Here is a 16,813-nt window from a genome sequence, read left to right on the forward strand (position 1 = left end):
CGCCGCTGTATGTCCGTGCGGAAATCTTTTATAATAAAAGTCACACTCCTGTGCTGAAGGCTTTTAAATAAATATTACTGAAACTTTTAATTGCTTTGTTTCCGTAACAAGAAAAACAGAGTTAATTTATTAACAAAATGAAATCTTTGTTTTGGATTGTCATCTAAATAATCTAAAATCTAAATAAACATTTATTTATTTATTTATAAAACAAACAAATAAATACATATGTATACATATGAAATAAATGTATTGCATAAAGTGTATAACCCATTTAAAAATTAAAAATAAAAATTTAATACATTAAAACAAGATTTAAATTAACACATAATACAGTCGAGCGTACAACTATTATGTAAAATAAGTGACTATACAAGAGTTGAGCAGATGCACGAGTATGTATTGAGATGCTATAGTCTTCTGACAGGCTTCTTCCAAGTGAGGACTGTAAACATTGTGAATACATACAATAAACAAGTAAGTAAATAAGTTAAAAGAAGAAGAAAAAGATAAGCAATTGAAAGTACAACGCACAATATGTCGGAATAAGTCCCGCCTTCTAAATAAGAGCATATATTCCCTTTTCACAAGTCATCGCGTCACTGTAGCGGCCGTTAGAAGCTCCGGTTCCGTCAGACGCGCGCCTCCGAAATGAGGCACAAGAGACGCGCATTTAGGATTGCGCATGCGCATTAGTTTGATCCAGCCTGAATAATACCGTTTTGTGTCATGATTCGAGCGTTTAGAAACAAAATTTATGAGACAGTTGTTGTCAGATTTCATTGGTGATTTCAAATATGAAATTTAATCGAAAGCTTGGCAAACAGCTTTGGAGAATTTGATGTTTCCCCATTCAGAGAGATAGGAGCTGCACTTGAATGCCCGAGAGGCGTTTCAAAGATGGCCGCCGAGTGAAATGACTTGTCTTCAGTGCCCAAGGAAGTCGACCGGAAGTTGAAGTCGGCCGGGTGCCGCCATCTTGTAGCAGAACTTCACTTGCGTTAGCATCCCCATTGACTCCCATTCATTTTGGCGTCACTTTGACAGTGAATAACTTTACGTCTGAGGCGTTTAAAGACTCCATTTGTCCATTATTTATTTCTAAAGATACACGACAATGTATAAAGGGCTCCATTACCTTCTATGTTACATTATGGCCCCGTAGATACAGTTTTTGTAAAAATAGGCTAACGATTGCGTCATAACCACTCGACTCTCTGTCGCACAGTAGAGAAATTACCGTACAGACAGGAGGAGAAGCTCGCAGGCAATAGTATGCATTAACTTAATATGGCGTACTGGCGTTACATTTTAAAATACTATACAAAATAATTAATCAGAATACTTACTCCTGCTCACTCACGCCAAAGAACTCCCCGCTCAAGCTCGCCGTCTCTGCAAGATTAACGATGGCAGTTTGGACGCACAGCTACTAGAAGATTTACATCTGTCAGACAGGTTGCTGACGTCATCAAGCTTAGTTTGAGTCTGCGCGTCAGAAACGGAAGTGCTAAAAATCGCTAAAAATGGGCTTCACTTGTCTCAATTGAGTTCCAATGGGGTCGCTGTGTCCATTTCTTTTACTGTCTATGCTTGTCTTAAGGCAGAAACACACCAAGCCGACGGTTGGCCGTCGGGCAGTTTTTCTTCGTCGGCCAACTAAGTTTTCTCAGTGTGTTCCGCTCCGTCGGCTGAAGTTGGTCCTCGTCGGCTTTTTTTCGGCCGATTCGAATTGTTGAATCGGCGTTGGAGCTCGTCGGTCTGTCAGGCAATCTGATCATTCTGAATGGCTGTACAGCTACTGCCGCCTGCTGGTTCAGAAATGCTTTTCATCTCACGCAGGTGCAGAATTGACATGCTACTTGACTGTCGGCTGTTTAGCGTCGGTTTGGTGTGTCAGGCCAACTTTGGAAACAGACGCTGCCGACGTGAGCCAACCCCGCAGTCTGCTTTCTTCGCCACTAGTTCGTTGGCATTGGCTTGGTGTGTTCTGGCCTTTAAAAGGACTTTGGCATTATTCAATGTGTTGACATAATTTCAACTGAAACAGGATGACAAGGCGATATATCGAACATATACCGCCCCTTTTTTAAAATAGCCAATAGCGTTTCGTTTATGTTACAGCTCGACCAGAGCCCTTAGACACTGGCTGCATCCAAAAACTGGAAAATGCTGCCTTCTGAGGACACATTTCAAGGTAGTAAGGCATCAAGGCACATCCGAATCCAATGTTAGCTTCACTTCCTGTCTCATAAGATACCTTCCTCAGATCGATTTTTGAAGGAAGCATGGATTTATCCTTAGCTGCCTTTGATATCCCACAATCCTGTGCTTTCCATTCTGTGATAGTTGAGCTAGAAAAATAAAGATGGCATCTGAAAGTTGCGTTTGCTGCTCATTTTGTGTATAAATGTATGATTTTGACCAACATATTTCAATTTTGATATAATTTCTATCGAGAAAATACTACTGTAATAATTAAATATTTGTTTAGTTCTCACCAAAGCTCGCGCTATATTGCTGTAGATCATTAAACTGTTACGCTGCCTCAGAAGTCTGTCCGAAATCAATTTCATGAGGTATCTTCATGCAAAAACGCTGCCGTACAAGTCATTCTCTTATAAGACAGCGAGGCAGCAAGACAGCTACCTAGGTTTTCGGACGCAGCCTCAGACCTCAGTTTCCTTCAGTTTCCTTCTAATCTCTAACCGTTTCTACTCCAAATGTCCTTTATATCGCTTTAATATACAGCATTCTGTGCAGAATTCAAATGGGTCTGATACCTTTTGTGGTCTGTGCCTACTCGCGCGTGATCCCCTCTGTGCTCTCGTGTCTCTGGATCGGAGGTGACTGCTCGCGTTACGGCAGTTCACGGGACATTAGCGTGAAAACAGACTTTATTCGTGTCAAAGGAAAGCATATTTACACTGAATCTGAATCGTTCCCTATTCTCTATATAGTGCACTATGTGCCATTCACCATGTAGAAACTAGTAAATATGTGAACAAATGACCGATTTCAGCCGTAGGAGGGGCGGGACTTCAGATTCTAGAGAGCATTTGATTGGACCAAAGATTTGATGACAAACTGAAGTGTGATGTGATGTCAAGAAATCCGTGATCCATTTTAGCAGAAGTTAGAGACTGTAAGTTTTGAATGCTTATATCTCCTAAATGCAAATTTTGTCATTGTTTAGGATCACACCAGCATATTCATAACCTTAAGGCTAACATATTCATACTAAAAGCTAAAAACCTTACATTTTGATTTCAGGGGGACTTTAAGGTTCGTTGCAGTTCATCATTATTCCACGCGATGGCGCTAAAAGCTTTATAATAGAAGGATGAGACATTCAAACATGTCGTAACAACTTCATACTTGCTGCAAGCAGTGTGTAGATTAACATTGTTTTTTTTGTTTGTTTGTTTGTTTAAAAACATTTTCACAGTTACACCGTTATCTATTGTGTGGATGTTATTTTGTAACACTATGATTTTTTATTAGTCTTGTTTGTTTTAGAAACATTGTTTGCTTTATATATATATATATATATATATATATTTTTTTTTTTAACCTTGAAATGATGACAGTCAATAGGAATGTTCCCACTTTATTTGTTTGTTTGTTTGTTTGTTGCATTTTATTCAGAGCTCTACACCAGTTAAGCCTCAAAACTCTTTCTATTTTAATTTTATCATCCTGTTTTGGTATGGGGCTATTATTCAGTATTTCCATGAATTAGATGTACATTTCAAACATCTTTGCTTTCATTAAAACCTTTAGGTTAGTTGAGTTAAATCATTAAATTTGCATTCATAGTGTTGCTATTATGACATATCGATAATTAAAATATGAGCAATCAAATAAGTAAATATTCATAAGCCTGTATATAAGTAATAGAATAATTTTATCTTTCAGATTAATCTCTTTTACTGGTATTCTGCTTTGTCTGTCATCAGTTATTCAATTATTATCAACTAAATTACAATAGTTTATTTATTATTTTACATTAATGACACTTATATTATAATATATATAAGAATTTTATACATTCTGTAAAAGTTTATCCAGGGGGGTCTTCTTACCCCAGGTAGGGGGGCTCTTTTAATATGTGACATTTTGTGCAATAATCAACTAAATTAGCAAATTTATTTCCTAAAATAACACACTGGCTGATGAACACAGGCTAAACTTATATCTAAATATGTTACAATTTAACAGTAAATCCACATTATTCTTAAGAGGCGCATCTTCCCCCATCCTACCCTAATAGCTAATTTTACGACCAAACAGATTAAAGATAAGAATACTACTTTATGTCTCTAAAAACATATTACCTTATTGATTAATTATATCACTTACAGACAACATATAACACTATTATTGTTGTCCCACAATCATAAATCGTGTTGTTATGTTGGCCTGACCGTGCTGGATAGGTAGCATGTGTCTGCTCATGCTTCAGTGCTACCGTGTGGCTCTACATGTGAGCAGCAGGTCCGGTGTGATTACACTGCTGCCTGTTCACATCCCAGCGGGGCGGAGGAGGAGTGAAACTGCACTGGATCGAGCACACAGCCAGACACGCGGGAAGACTTAACCTCATTCAACAGCTAACGAGCATTAGCAAAGGACGTGATTCATCAAAGTATGTAAATCGGTTTGCAAAGACGAAGAATAAGAATAATAATCAAACAATTATGTTTTTTTTTTCCCCCTCACTTTGTTTGGGTAGGTTATATAGGCCAGATAACCAGACAGTTTACCATCGACAAATTCATGGACTTTAGTTAGGAGCTGTGAGGCTGGAATATGTGTAACCTGACTCTTATCATATTGTGTGTCTAAAGGATTTGCATAGACAGAGCGAGTTTACTGGTTATATAAGTGTTATATAAAGACGAACTGTGATGATGGGAAAAACAGCGAGGTTGATTTTGCAGCTAAACATGTTCAAGCTCTCCAACACAGACTCAGACACATGATTTCCACAGGAAAAAAAAAAACTTTATTAATACTTTTTCTTTACTGTATGTCAACAATACTTTAGACAAAATATATACATCAAACAACCTTCTCTTAGGTCCCAAAATAAAAAGTAAGTACCTCTTCCTATACAAAACTAATATATTGTTTTAAACATTACATTCACTTCCTTTTGCTTCTATGTAGAATCCAGGATTAAAAATGTAGATATCCGCCATCATGTTTACTGCTTTAAACAGGTAAAGGCAACAGCATGAACAAAGATCTGTCCTAATTTGACCAGAAATGAACACAGAACATGATGCAGATCGAGTCTAGGTCCAAAGCTATGTACACAATCTCATGGCATACAGCGCTCGGCTGTCTAAAACTCGAGAACATGAATGTGTGGGTCACGTATCAAAAATACAGATGTACAAGTAGTATAAACAAAATAATTACACAATGCGGTTACCTCACAACAACTTCACCTACGTGCACGAATGGATGACAAACTCAAAAGCTACAGCGGGGCCATGATTACATCACTCCCGTATTTACACGAGCGTCACGTCTCGGGAGTCGATGGCGTCCTCGTTTATGCAAGAAAACTCAGGTGAGCGCGAGATGGGAAACGTGCACGCGCCTGTGCTCCCCTCAGCCAAAGAAAAGACATTTATTTGGTAGCATTCTAGTCTAAAAGGACGGTTCTTATCGGTTAAAGCAGTCACAGAAGCAGAAGAGAGTGGAGCTTCCTGATCAAGCGTCCACGGCACAGAGAAATGTCCAAAAAGCAGCATCTACAGGGGTGATGTTTTATAAAAAAAAAATGACTTTTTGTTTACATTCAACAAATGAAAAGGTGCTTGTGCAAAGTCCTTATCATTGGGGGACCGTCTGCACGTCACATTCTGGGTTATTGTTTTGTATTGTTTTCGACTGAAACATTCGGCATAAGTGCAGAGAGCAGTCGTTCGCCCGCCCCAGGTCCTTTTTTCTCGAAGGACAGTGCTCACTGTCCTCGTTTTGACCTTCACAGTGTCTCACAGTGCTTTGCACGGGACCTCCTTTACCCGTCTGCGTCCACGTGGACCGTTCCGTGTCTGGGTATGTGTCTGCTGGTTGTGGAGGGAGCTGATAAGAGTGTGTGCGAGTGTGTGGAGGCTGTCGTACTTCTGAGAGGAATCAGAACAGCTGTTTGCCGTGCGTGAGGGCGCGTCGAACTTTGTCTTTGCGCCCTCTTCAACAGAACCCTCGTCGGGAGCTTATTCAGCAGGGAAGTCCACTCTCGAGACCAGAACATTCAGAGAGCGGGCTGTTGGCGGACCCCAGAGAGAGTCCTCAGTCTTTGGTTTCCAGGTTTAACGGGGGGACTTGTTTCAGGGCCTGCAGGAGCGCAGGAGAGTCCATGGAGGTCGGAGGGCTGGCGGGGGAGCCCACTCTTGACGACATGGCCAAGGACGAGGGGAGTTTTTCAGGAGACAAGCCCGCCGGGGAGCCGCTGAGGCCTGGGTACAATACCGGCATAGCCCCCGGGTACCAACACTTCTCCAGCATGGGCAAGTACGCGGCGGCCGCGCCATGTGGAAAGAGGTAGAAGGGCATGCACAGGGGCTGGTGTGGAGAAAAGCTCATGTAGGGGCTGTGGCCGCCCACTATTTCGTGCCCCGACAGAGACTCGTCTTCTGAAGAGTCGGACCTCTGCCGTTTGGCCTGCGGCTCGTCCAGCTCCTCTTTAATGCTGCCGCCGTACTTGAGATCCCCAGTGTCTTTGCCGTAGTAGACCGGCCGCTGGGCTTTCGGGTCGCGCTTCTCGAGCTCGCCTCCGTAGCCGCTGTCGGTATCCGTATCGCTCCCGCTCTGCTCGCTGCTGTGGGGATAAGTCCTTTGAATGACGGGCACGCAGTTTTTAGCGTGGCCCTCCGCTGCTTTCGGCTGCAGGCCTGCCGGTTTCTCCCGGCTTTCTTGAGGTTTGGGAGCGGGCTCGTCCAGACGAGGACTCTGCGGACTCTGAATGAGCTCAGACGCCACTTTTTGAAGGTGGTCGATTATGTGAGCCGGCGTCAGGTCTCGCACGGTCTCCTGGTTGGCCAGGAACTGAAGAACCTCCTTGGCGCACAAGTGGAACCCGGAACGGAACATCTCCTCACTGTTTTCTGAGTGCCCATTGCCTTGTTCACCTGCAATAGAACCATAAGGGTTAGAGAGCATGCCAGTGGTTTTCCTTCACAACAGTCATGAAGGCTAGATCATCTGCTGCATTGCGCAAGCATGTCTCAATTTCTTTATTTTGTAATCTGCTCGAAATCAAACACAAGGGGAGGGGAGGTGAAAAGTTCAGCAGGGCTGCTTCCTGCGACACGGGTGCACATTAGGTGTTCCGCCCCTTATGCATTATCGAAAACTCACCGATTTGCATTCCGTTCTGCAAGGAAATGATCTTCTGTTGCTGTTGCTCTAGCAGGTTGTTAAGAGCTTTCACATGCTTGAGCGTGAGCTCCAGCACAACAGCCTTCTCCAAGTGTCCCAGAGTCTAAAACAGGAAGAACCCAGATAAGCATGTTGATCTTTCTTATGTAACCCTCTCCGCAGCGGCTCAGAGAGGACAAACCTGCGTCGAGCAGGAATGAAGACACCCCTCTCCGCTCACCAGTGCATGCACATGTGCGTGCAAGTAATAAATACTCCAACACGCCTTGTTGACGTATGAATAATTAACTAACGGCAGATTCGTGATGTTAAATTGTGATCTTTACAAGTTGTATATATTAAAAATGTACATCGAGCACATTATAGGAGAGGGTGACTAATCCAAAAGCAGGACAAACATGATTTATTCATGATCAACAAGCAGGTGGCGCTTTACACTACAGCATAGTGAGGTGAGCCCATCCACTCCCATATTACTTACAGTGAGTTTAAGGTGTTCGGGCAGCAAATCCTTCAACTGCGCGATGCACTCGTTTATTCGGTCCCTCCTTTTCTTTTCGATCAATCGATGAGGCAATTTGTATGTATCCTGAGGGTTAGGAGTTAAATTTTTTAAATTAATTTCCATGCGTAAAAAGCATTAAAAACAAAATAAAACTCAAAAAAAAAAAAAAAAAAAATCAATAAATTGTGCAGATTAAATAAATATTTTTAAGAACACTAAAATACATTTATACAAAGTTGGCAGGTAAAAGTGTGCGCAAATTATATTTGTGCGTAATTGCGCATTTCGTACCTTGCTGTCCTCACTGCGCTTCATTCCCCGCCGGGGTTTATACACATACATCGGAAAGTCCATTCTATAAAATAAAATGAAATAAAACACAGTTAATAAGAGATATAGCTCTCTTGAAAGCTTTCAGAAACACGAATAAGCAGCGTCTGGAGACCGACTTACCTTTCCATGTCAGAGATATCCAGCGAGGCGTGTTTGGCCATACATGGTGGAGGCTGAGCACTGGTAATCCTCTCCATTTCACCCTAATATGTCTTACTGGTGTAAGAATAGGGTTAAAAATATAAATCAATATATAAAAATAAAAACCAGATCCTTTACTCTTTCATCAAAGTCCACAAGTATTTCCTTCGAATAAAGTAGTTTTCGTTCCAGATATGGTGTCTCAAAAGTAGGACGCAAAACTGATGTTGTTGTGAGGTGGAGATGCAGGAGGCGTTTGTCGGCTCCGGTGCTGGTTAAATGAGTGTATGTGGGTGGATTTGAAGTACGTGTTAAATAAACCCTGTGACTGCAGACACGTCTCGAGCTCCAGTCACATGAGCCTCACGTGTGTGACGGCGCTTTCAGAGCTCAACCCATTTACAGCAGACCGTCCGCCCTCCCGTGTCCCGTGTCCCACCATGCTGCTGCGCGCGCGCGCGCTCTCTCTCTCTCCCTCTCTCTCTCTGGGTGCACAATAACAGCTCGTGTCAGGGACGTGTTATTATGAGCGCCTTATCCTGGATTGACTTCAAAGCATGATATACACAAAGATTATATAAAGTGGTTCAGAGTATTTTATCAAGCCAAACCATACCTTCGACTTATTTACCAATGTAATTATGACAGAACCTCAAAATGTCTGTCATGTCACAAAATATATATAGTATATATATATATATATATACACACACACACACACTGATATACTGTAATGTTTAAAACTTTGTTAATATAAAATGTTTATATTTTGTATTCTATAAATAACACATACTACTTGAAATATAACTATGAAAACATACTTTATACATTTTTAATAATTATAAAAATGTATAATTATTTATTAATTAAAAGGAAACATTTAACATATTTTAGTTTTTCATCTCTCGAATTCAGCAAATATATATTGCAATATTTTACAAAGAGCCAGCACATATTCTGTTTCACACACGCATGTGGGCCTGAATGTGTGCGTGCAGCAGAAGCTTCTAGAAAGAAACGGATGTCAAATGAATAATGTCCAGAGCACCTGTTGCTCTATCAATATAATGCAAGTATTCATTAACAAAATTCCCCTGGCATGATGCTGGCACATGAGCGAGCACGGCACCGTTGTCATGGTTACACAATAGTAACAGATGCGCGGGAACTAACGCGCCGGTTTTTGTTTTTTTTCACACCGGGACCATTTGGCGCTCCACGTGCAGCCGCTCATGGCTCTCTCGTGCTGCGGCTCGGTTTGTTGTGGCCGGTTGTACTCGGCGGCGGTCACGTTGAACTCCTCATGGCGGCGCAGGGTAAGGGCGGAGGCGGAGAACCGATTGAATCCCTGGGACTGACGTCACCTGTTTATTTTAGTACCGAGCAGCAGCTCGAGCTCATCCCAGCCAGGCGCGCGCGCTCTGATGAGAAAGGTGCTCACGCGCTGTTTTCACTGTAAATAACAGAATGACTCTCATAAATATGTAAAAATCTGGCAGTATTTGCTCTAAAAGTCTTTGATATGCTGGTAGAGTAACTGATATGTGGAAGTCCACATAAAATACAGTAAATACATTACTGAGTTCGTGTTACTCATCACATGCTGCTGCTATTTTCTCTAACTGAAATAGATATATGTTATATTATTACAATGTAGGTGTTAGAACTGGTAGCTTCATTGAGGTTAAAATCCAGTTAATAATTTAAATCCTAATAGAACTGGAGGAAAGTGGGGGACTTTGGTGCTTTTTTTATCTGCAGCAACAGGATGACACAGCATCCTTCTTCGCAGGCAGAGGACAGAAGCAGTGCATGAGACACTTCCTTGAGTGAATTCAGAAATGCATTGCCTATTTTGGTTGCACATGAAATGGAAGAGATTTGTGATGTGTCCTTGAGGTTTGATGTGTAATATATTGTGCCAACACTTGATCATGTGACAGTGTAATTATGTCAGATACTGAATCATGTTTTAAGTGGTTAATTTCACAGTTGGATCTTCTATTAATCACTTGTATTACATAAGTGGAACAAGAATTTTAATAGATCATGTGAAAACTGAACTGTTTGGTTGGGTTAGTCTTAAAAAGCCTGCTGTCCCAATGCCAATTCAGTTTCATGCTGTGTTAAGTGTCTTTCTTGTCCTTCTTTTAAGGAAAGTCCCCTTATTTGACTGCAAATATGTTACAATTATGACTGTTATTTGATTTTAGAGATGGAATGCTGTAAAGACATCATCTGAGGTTATAACACTTAATATTAGTGTCCATTATATACATTTTATAAATACTTTAAAAAGAAAAAAATATTATAGCTATTTACAAACAGCATAGTTAGATATAGTAAAAAATGTCCATTAGTATTCCTCAGCAACACATTTTTGAGTTGTCAAAAATCCTCGGTAATCTAGGATTTTTTTTTCTTGAAATTGTTTGAATATTTCACAGTATAGTTGTGGAATGTGCATATGAACTTTCCATTACAACTGTGACATTAACAGGTCAATTCGACCAGCCATTTTCATAGTTAAAAAAAAATATATATACATGCATTTTGTGATATTTTTTGTCAAATATACCCTCTGAGGGTATTTACTTTCACATTTATGCATTTATTCGCCTTTATTAAGACTGGCTGGTTTTCATTCGCTGCATTAAAAACTGTAAAAAATTATTTTTAACATTTTTTCTTTTGTCAAATCAACTTAGATAATTGATGTGGTTCAGATAACATAATTTTTTGAGTTTCTATTGATTAAATAAATCGCCTTCATTGTATTAACTCAAATTTTTAATTTCAATGAACAAAATTTTAAGGCAACCAGGGAACTTACTTTTTTAAGGTAAACCAACAATTCTTTTTTTTACAGTGAAGGTGTATATTTTTATCAGTTCATGCATGTGAATTTTGCTGGAAGTCGAACCCATGATCTTGTCATTGTTAGCACCACGTTTGAGCTTCAGGAAAGTGCCACAAGCACATAATCTAAAATATATATATATATATATATTATATATACATACACACACATTTAAAATACTGTTTGTACAGTAATATTTACATTGTGCAAAAAACTAATGTTTAAAAAATATTTTTTAAATAGGGTTTTTTTTTTTTTTTCTCTCTCTCAAGTGGGTTGATTTGTCATACCCAGAATGTTAACATAATACAATTTAGGGATAACCTGATTTTTTTTCTATGTAAATGTTGCTTTAAATGTTCTCTATAAACAGGACACGTCAGAACATTTGAACAAAACGTTACGAACATACAGTACCAGTCTCAGCACATTTAAATATAAAAATGACTAATAGATCACTGTGCTCGTGCACCTCGGCGGTTAAATGAGAAGCTTGCACCATGTCCTGAGGCTCACTGTTGAAATAGCTCTCATATTAACTTTATAATCAGGTTAATATAAGCCCAGAAAGAAAGTGACATTCACAGACCCACTCTGGACATATTAAAGCATCATGAGTTTCCTATTTCTTACTAAACTGCTGGTTTCAAGTCATATTTTCCTCCGTCTCTGCTTTTGCACTGCTTCACTTTATTTCACAAATGTCACTTAACTCGTGGAAGGTTTCAGTCTGATGCTGCACTTCGCACAGGGGGATTTTAGAGCGCTACTTCTGACGACGTTGACAAGTGTCAATAATTAAATGCATAAGGTCTGTCTGACACTTCGGTCGCACTTTTGCTCTCTTTACGGACAACTGCAAAGATATACCTCAGTGTTTTACCCTGAAATCGATTTGGGACTCTCCAGTCTGACCACTGTCACAACATACAAAGCTAAATATGAGTTTCAGCGGCGTGTGGAAAACAGCTTTTTTACTTTTTTTGCAACATGAAAGGTCACAGAGAGTGCATTTCCTTAGAGAAGCATGGGCCGCTGGCTCCTATAAAGCTTGAATTATTAGCTCGACTTCATTTCCTTTGAATGGGGTGAATAAAATGTCACGTCATAAGAAACCTGCAAAATGATGCAGTCATCAATATATACATATAAACTCACATATGGGCAATGAAAAACGTTTTTCTGCGGTCACATTGTTTTTGTATTTAAATAACCACTGAAATTAACACATTTGTGTGTGGGTATTTACTATTCTGCAAGATGGCAGCCAGTACAAATAATGTAAAATAAAGAGCAGAATTACTGATGTTTGAATGATTTTTGATTTCATTTTCCATATTGGTGGTTAAAATTCCATTTAAAACACACACACACACACAAAAGAAATACAAAAACAAACATTTAAATTCTGGTCCTTTGAACAAGAAGTACATATTTTATTAAATATCACTAAATGCATTTATATATTAAATCAGTAGTAGACTTATTTTTCAGTAACAGTTGTGTTATAATTATTAGGATCTCTCTATATAAAAGCAAAGACCTGCAGACATATATACATGTATTACAAGAAAAATCAAATAAAAATGAAGAAAAAAAACCTTGATAGTATTGAGAAAGTGACTTGCTTTGCTCAGCTAAAAGATGAAATTGTCTAGAAAAATGTGAAGGGTTACAGACAAAGAGAATATTCACCCTGCGCTCGCAGGAACATACAGCAGGCACGAGTAACATGGCTCTATATTGACAGGAATGATATGAGTTCAATTATTTTAGTGCATTAATTTTAAGACAAAATAATGAACAAAATCTTAACTGCATCTATTATTACTCAATATATGACTTCTAATGTCATAAACCTGACAGCATAAACAAAAAGCCATGATAAACCATAATAAAGAGCTTCTAATTACCAAACGGAACCTGATTTTATTCATGAGAATTAAAGAACCCTAAATTGGCAGCATACGCATAATCTCCTTTAAGCTTTTTTTTTTTTTTGGTTTGTTTTGGAAATTTTGATATAAATAAATTAACTTAAATATGAAAAGGCTGTTTTTTTTTTTTCCTTCTACACAAACCACTTTACTTCGCAAACAGTAATTCTACAAGTCCCTGGCATCTAATTTGTTTCATAAAGCAAATGAATGAAACAAAAAGAAACAAATAATTACTGCACCTTCCCTTTAAGACATAATGTACAGATGTAGTTGCATATTAAAGTATTAATATTGCACAAAATACAAAAATAAGACATCAAATACTGACTGCTTTACTGCTATGGGTCAATACAAAAGGATGTGTGTCCAAGCAGCATCTACAGGCTGCAGCACATGTTCGTAAGTCTTGCAGTATCTAGTGTAGCTCTGCCATTCATTTTCACCCAGTGGAAGGTGAGTGATGCAAATTCACTTCCTCTTTAACACGAAGAAACATTTGGCACTCAAATGGATGTGAAGAAGGGGGGTAAGAGTCATTTTTCCTTCCCTGGTGGCCTACAGCCGTTTACTTCGGTATACACAGCAGGTTGTGGTGATGATGTATCTGTGATGTCTTGACACACACACACACACAGACGGAAAGGCCGATGCGATGTCTGCAGGAGACAGCTGTAGGACACTTGGCCAGTGTAAGGAGGTTCAGGCGGGCTGCTGGGGGTTCACGTTCATGTGTTGTGGGTGTCCCAATAGCCCGATCCTTTGTTTCTGTTTCCTCTGCTCTGTCATCTGTTAGAACAAACACAATTTTTTAAAAATAAATATTTAAAATCTCCTGTTTGTCTGTCCCACACACAATGATATAGCATTTTGTGTATCCATTCAAATGAAAATATTTAGAACATACATACAAATATATATAAACATACATACAAATACATACACAAAAATAAAACTAAGCTAAACATTTAAATTTATTTAAATATTCAAAATCTATAAATATTTTTTAAAAATATTTTCTAAAATGTTTTCACTATTCTCACATTATATATTATTAGTGCTGTCGAACGATTAATCGCATCCAAAATATTATTTTAGATGCGTTTAATCACGATTAATTGTTTGACAGCACAACATTTTCACATTATATATTTACAAAATAAAACTAAATATTTTTTAAAAATATTTTCTAAAAATATTTTAAGTATTTTCACATTATATATATACAAAGTAAAACTATAAATATTTAAAAAAATATATTTTCTAAAAATATTTTCACATTATATATATATATATATATATATATATATATATATATATATATATATATATATATATATATATATATATATATATATACACATACATATAGACAAAAATAAAACTATACAAAATAAAACTATAAATATTTTCAAAAATATATTTTCTAAAAATATTTTCAGTATTTTCACATTATATATATATATATATATATATATATATATATATATATATATAGACAAAAATAAAACTATACAAAATAAAACTATAAATATTTTTAAAAAAAATATTTTCTAAAAATATTTTCAGTATTTTCTGAATATATATATATATATATATATATATATATATATATATATATACACACACATACATACATACATACATACATACAGACACACATAAAACCATATGAATAAAACAAAACTATAATGCTGTACAGACAAACATTTTTTATACATATAAATGTGCATATATATAAAAAGATTAAAAATAGAACTACAATAAAACTAAGGTAAATAATACAACTAAAACTAATAAAACTATAAAAAAAACATAGTTTTTATACTGTGCAAACTGTACATTCTATTCCCCACTACCCCTAAACCTACCCATCACAGAAAACATTCTGCATTTTTACATTTTTAATAAAACATTGTTTAGTATGTTTTTAAAGCTATTTTAAATATGAGGACTCATATTTCATGTTTAAGTCGTAAGACCAGTGTAATACCCATGTCATTATACAAATGTGTCCTCATAAATCACAAAAACGTGCACGTACGCACGCACACACACACACACACACACACAATTTTGAATCATCCTCATCTCCTGTTTTTTTCTCTCCCACAGATCAGGCATGTCATGCAGTGATGCATTCTGTGTATCCATTCATGTTGCCTTGGTTATGACCTCATAACTCAAGAGTGTCTGTGTGTTTTAGGTGTGTGCTGTCTTAAAGAAAAGCTTCTGGGAATATAAAATGGAGCAAATGGAGCAATGTCATGCATGGTTGTGTAACTGAGCTACAAAACACACTAACTCACACTCATGCTCACGTACACAGTTCCACTGAAATTCAGACTGTCTGAACTGAAATCCCCTACTCTGACTCAACAGCTGCAAAAGTGAGCCAAAAACGCTCACGCATATAATATTAAAGTTTGTGTCCACAGGAAGTACCTCATACAACTAAACAAACACGCAGCCATTTAAAGCTAACGGGCTTGGCTTGCTCCTCCTGCTAATGTGACTCCATATAAGGGGCTCTCAGCTACAGTTTATCATGATTGGATCTGTAATCCAAGTAAAACAACAATTCTCTCAATAATCAATAACAATAATAATAATAATAATGAGATCAAATGATTTAGAGCGGAAACACCTCATGAGATCCTGCCTTTTGTAAAGCATACATTTGTAAAATAAATCTGAAATATTATTGAATCAGTCCATCCAAAGGGACCCCAGGCAGGTCACAGACACTGGAAAGAAGGTCACATGGTTACATGTATGCTTTGTGTCAGTAAGAGGATGACAAATAACAATCTTTTATTAAAAATAAACATTTGTTGCATGTTTATTTTGCTGTATGTGTGTGTGTGTGTGTGTGTGTGTGTGGTCCTAGTATTCCTTATACATTATGTGGACCAAATATCCCCACAAAGATAGTAATACCAGTCATTTTTGACCATGTGGGGACATTTTTTGGTCCCCATGAGCAAAAGAGCTTATAAATCATATAAATCAAAAGTTTTTGAAAATGTAAAAATGCAGTTTTCTGTGATGGGTAGGTTTAAAAGTTGATAGAATATACAGTTTGTACAGTATAAACAACATCATGTCTATGGAAAGTCCCCATAAAACATGGAAATGTGTGTGTGTTAATTGTAAAATGTAAATTCATACATATGCAAATGTATATTTAGAGCATTTAAGCACAAGACTGCAGATCAAAAGGTCTTCAAATACTGTATATCAATTCATTCAAATGATTATACATTTGATTTTTGCTATGGATTTGATTTTAAACCATTCTCATATAAATGGTGTTTTTGTATATCAATATTATTTATTGTAGTTACGAACAGTTGAATTTTTGATTTCGCATTAATTTAATGCAAAAACTTTTCTGATCAGAATTCTTGGACAGAAAAAGTGGAGAAAGACAAACTTGTTATAATATTTCAACAAGATGATGGACTGAAAACACATCCTTAAAGGGATCGTTCACCCAAAAATGAAAATTCTGTCATCATTCACTCGACCTCAAGTAGATCCAAGCCTGTACAAATTTCTTTGTTCTGCTAAACACAAGAGAAGATATTTTGAAGAATGTCTATTATCAAACAATTGCGGGGCACCATTGATTTCCACAGT

The 16,813-nt window shown here is 37.6% G+C and overlaps 2 protein-coding genes across 17 annotated transcripts in view; both read right to left on the bottom strand.

Moving 5' to 3' along the window:
- Positions 1-4,985: 4,985 nt before the first annotated feature.
- bhlhe40 (basic helix-loop-helix family, member e40) lies at positions 4,986-8,713 on the bottom strand. Its single transcript, XM_048172584.1, has 5 exons — positions 8,354-8,713; positions 8,192-8,255; positions 7,877-7,984; positions 7,375-7,498; positions 4,986-7,145 (listed from the first exon to the last, which is right to left on the bottom strand). The coding sequence occupies exons 1-5, from the start codon at positions 8,428-8,430 to the stop codon at positions 6,307-6,309; spliced, it is 1,212 nt and encodes a 403-aa protein (XP_048028541.1). The 5' UTR covers positions 8,431-8,713; the 3' UTR covers positions 4,986-6,306.
- Positions 8,714-12,630: 3,917 nt separating this feature from the next.
- The window catches only part of itpr1b (inositol 1,4,5-trisphosphate receptor, type 1b), a 160,364-nt gene continuing 156,181 nt past the window's right edge, over positions 12,631-16,813 (bottom strand). For all 16 annotated transcript variants that reach the window (XM_048173391.1, XM_048173381.1, XM_048173385.1 and 13 more), the window contains one exon: positions 12,631-13,960. In XM_048173391.1, the coding sequence (XP_048029348.1) occupies positions 13,874-13,960 (87 nt within the window). In that variant the 3' untranslated portion in view covers positions 12,631-13,873. The remainder of the gene's footprint in view (positions 13,961-16,813) is intronic.

This window comes from Megalobrama amblycephala, linkage group LG21 (assembly GCF_018812025.1).
Source record: "Megalobrama amblycephala isolate DHTTF-2021 linkage group LG21, ASM1881202v1, whole genome shotgun sequence".
NCBI lineage: Eukaryota > Metazoa > Chordata > Actinopteri > Cypriniformes > Xenocyprididae > Megalobrama > Megalobrama amblycephala.

What these genes read in the sequence shown, in the direction of transcription:
- bhlhe40 (XM_048172584.1), bottom strand. Translation starts at nt 8,430, where the DNA reads ATGGAGAGGATTACCAGTGCTCAGCCTCCACCATGTATGGCCAAACAC. An exon ending in CCGAACACCTTAAACTCACT is followed by an intron (nt 7,499 to 7,876) that starts GTAAGTAATATG and finishes TTCCTGTTTTAG; the next exon opens with ACTCTGGGACACTTGGAGAA. An exon ending in GCAGAACGGAATGCAAATCG is followed by an intron (nt 7,146 to 7,374) that starts GTGAGTTTTCGA and finishes GTTCTATTGCAG; the next exon opens with GTGAACAAGGCAATGGGCAC.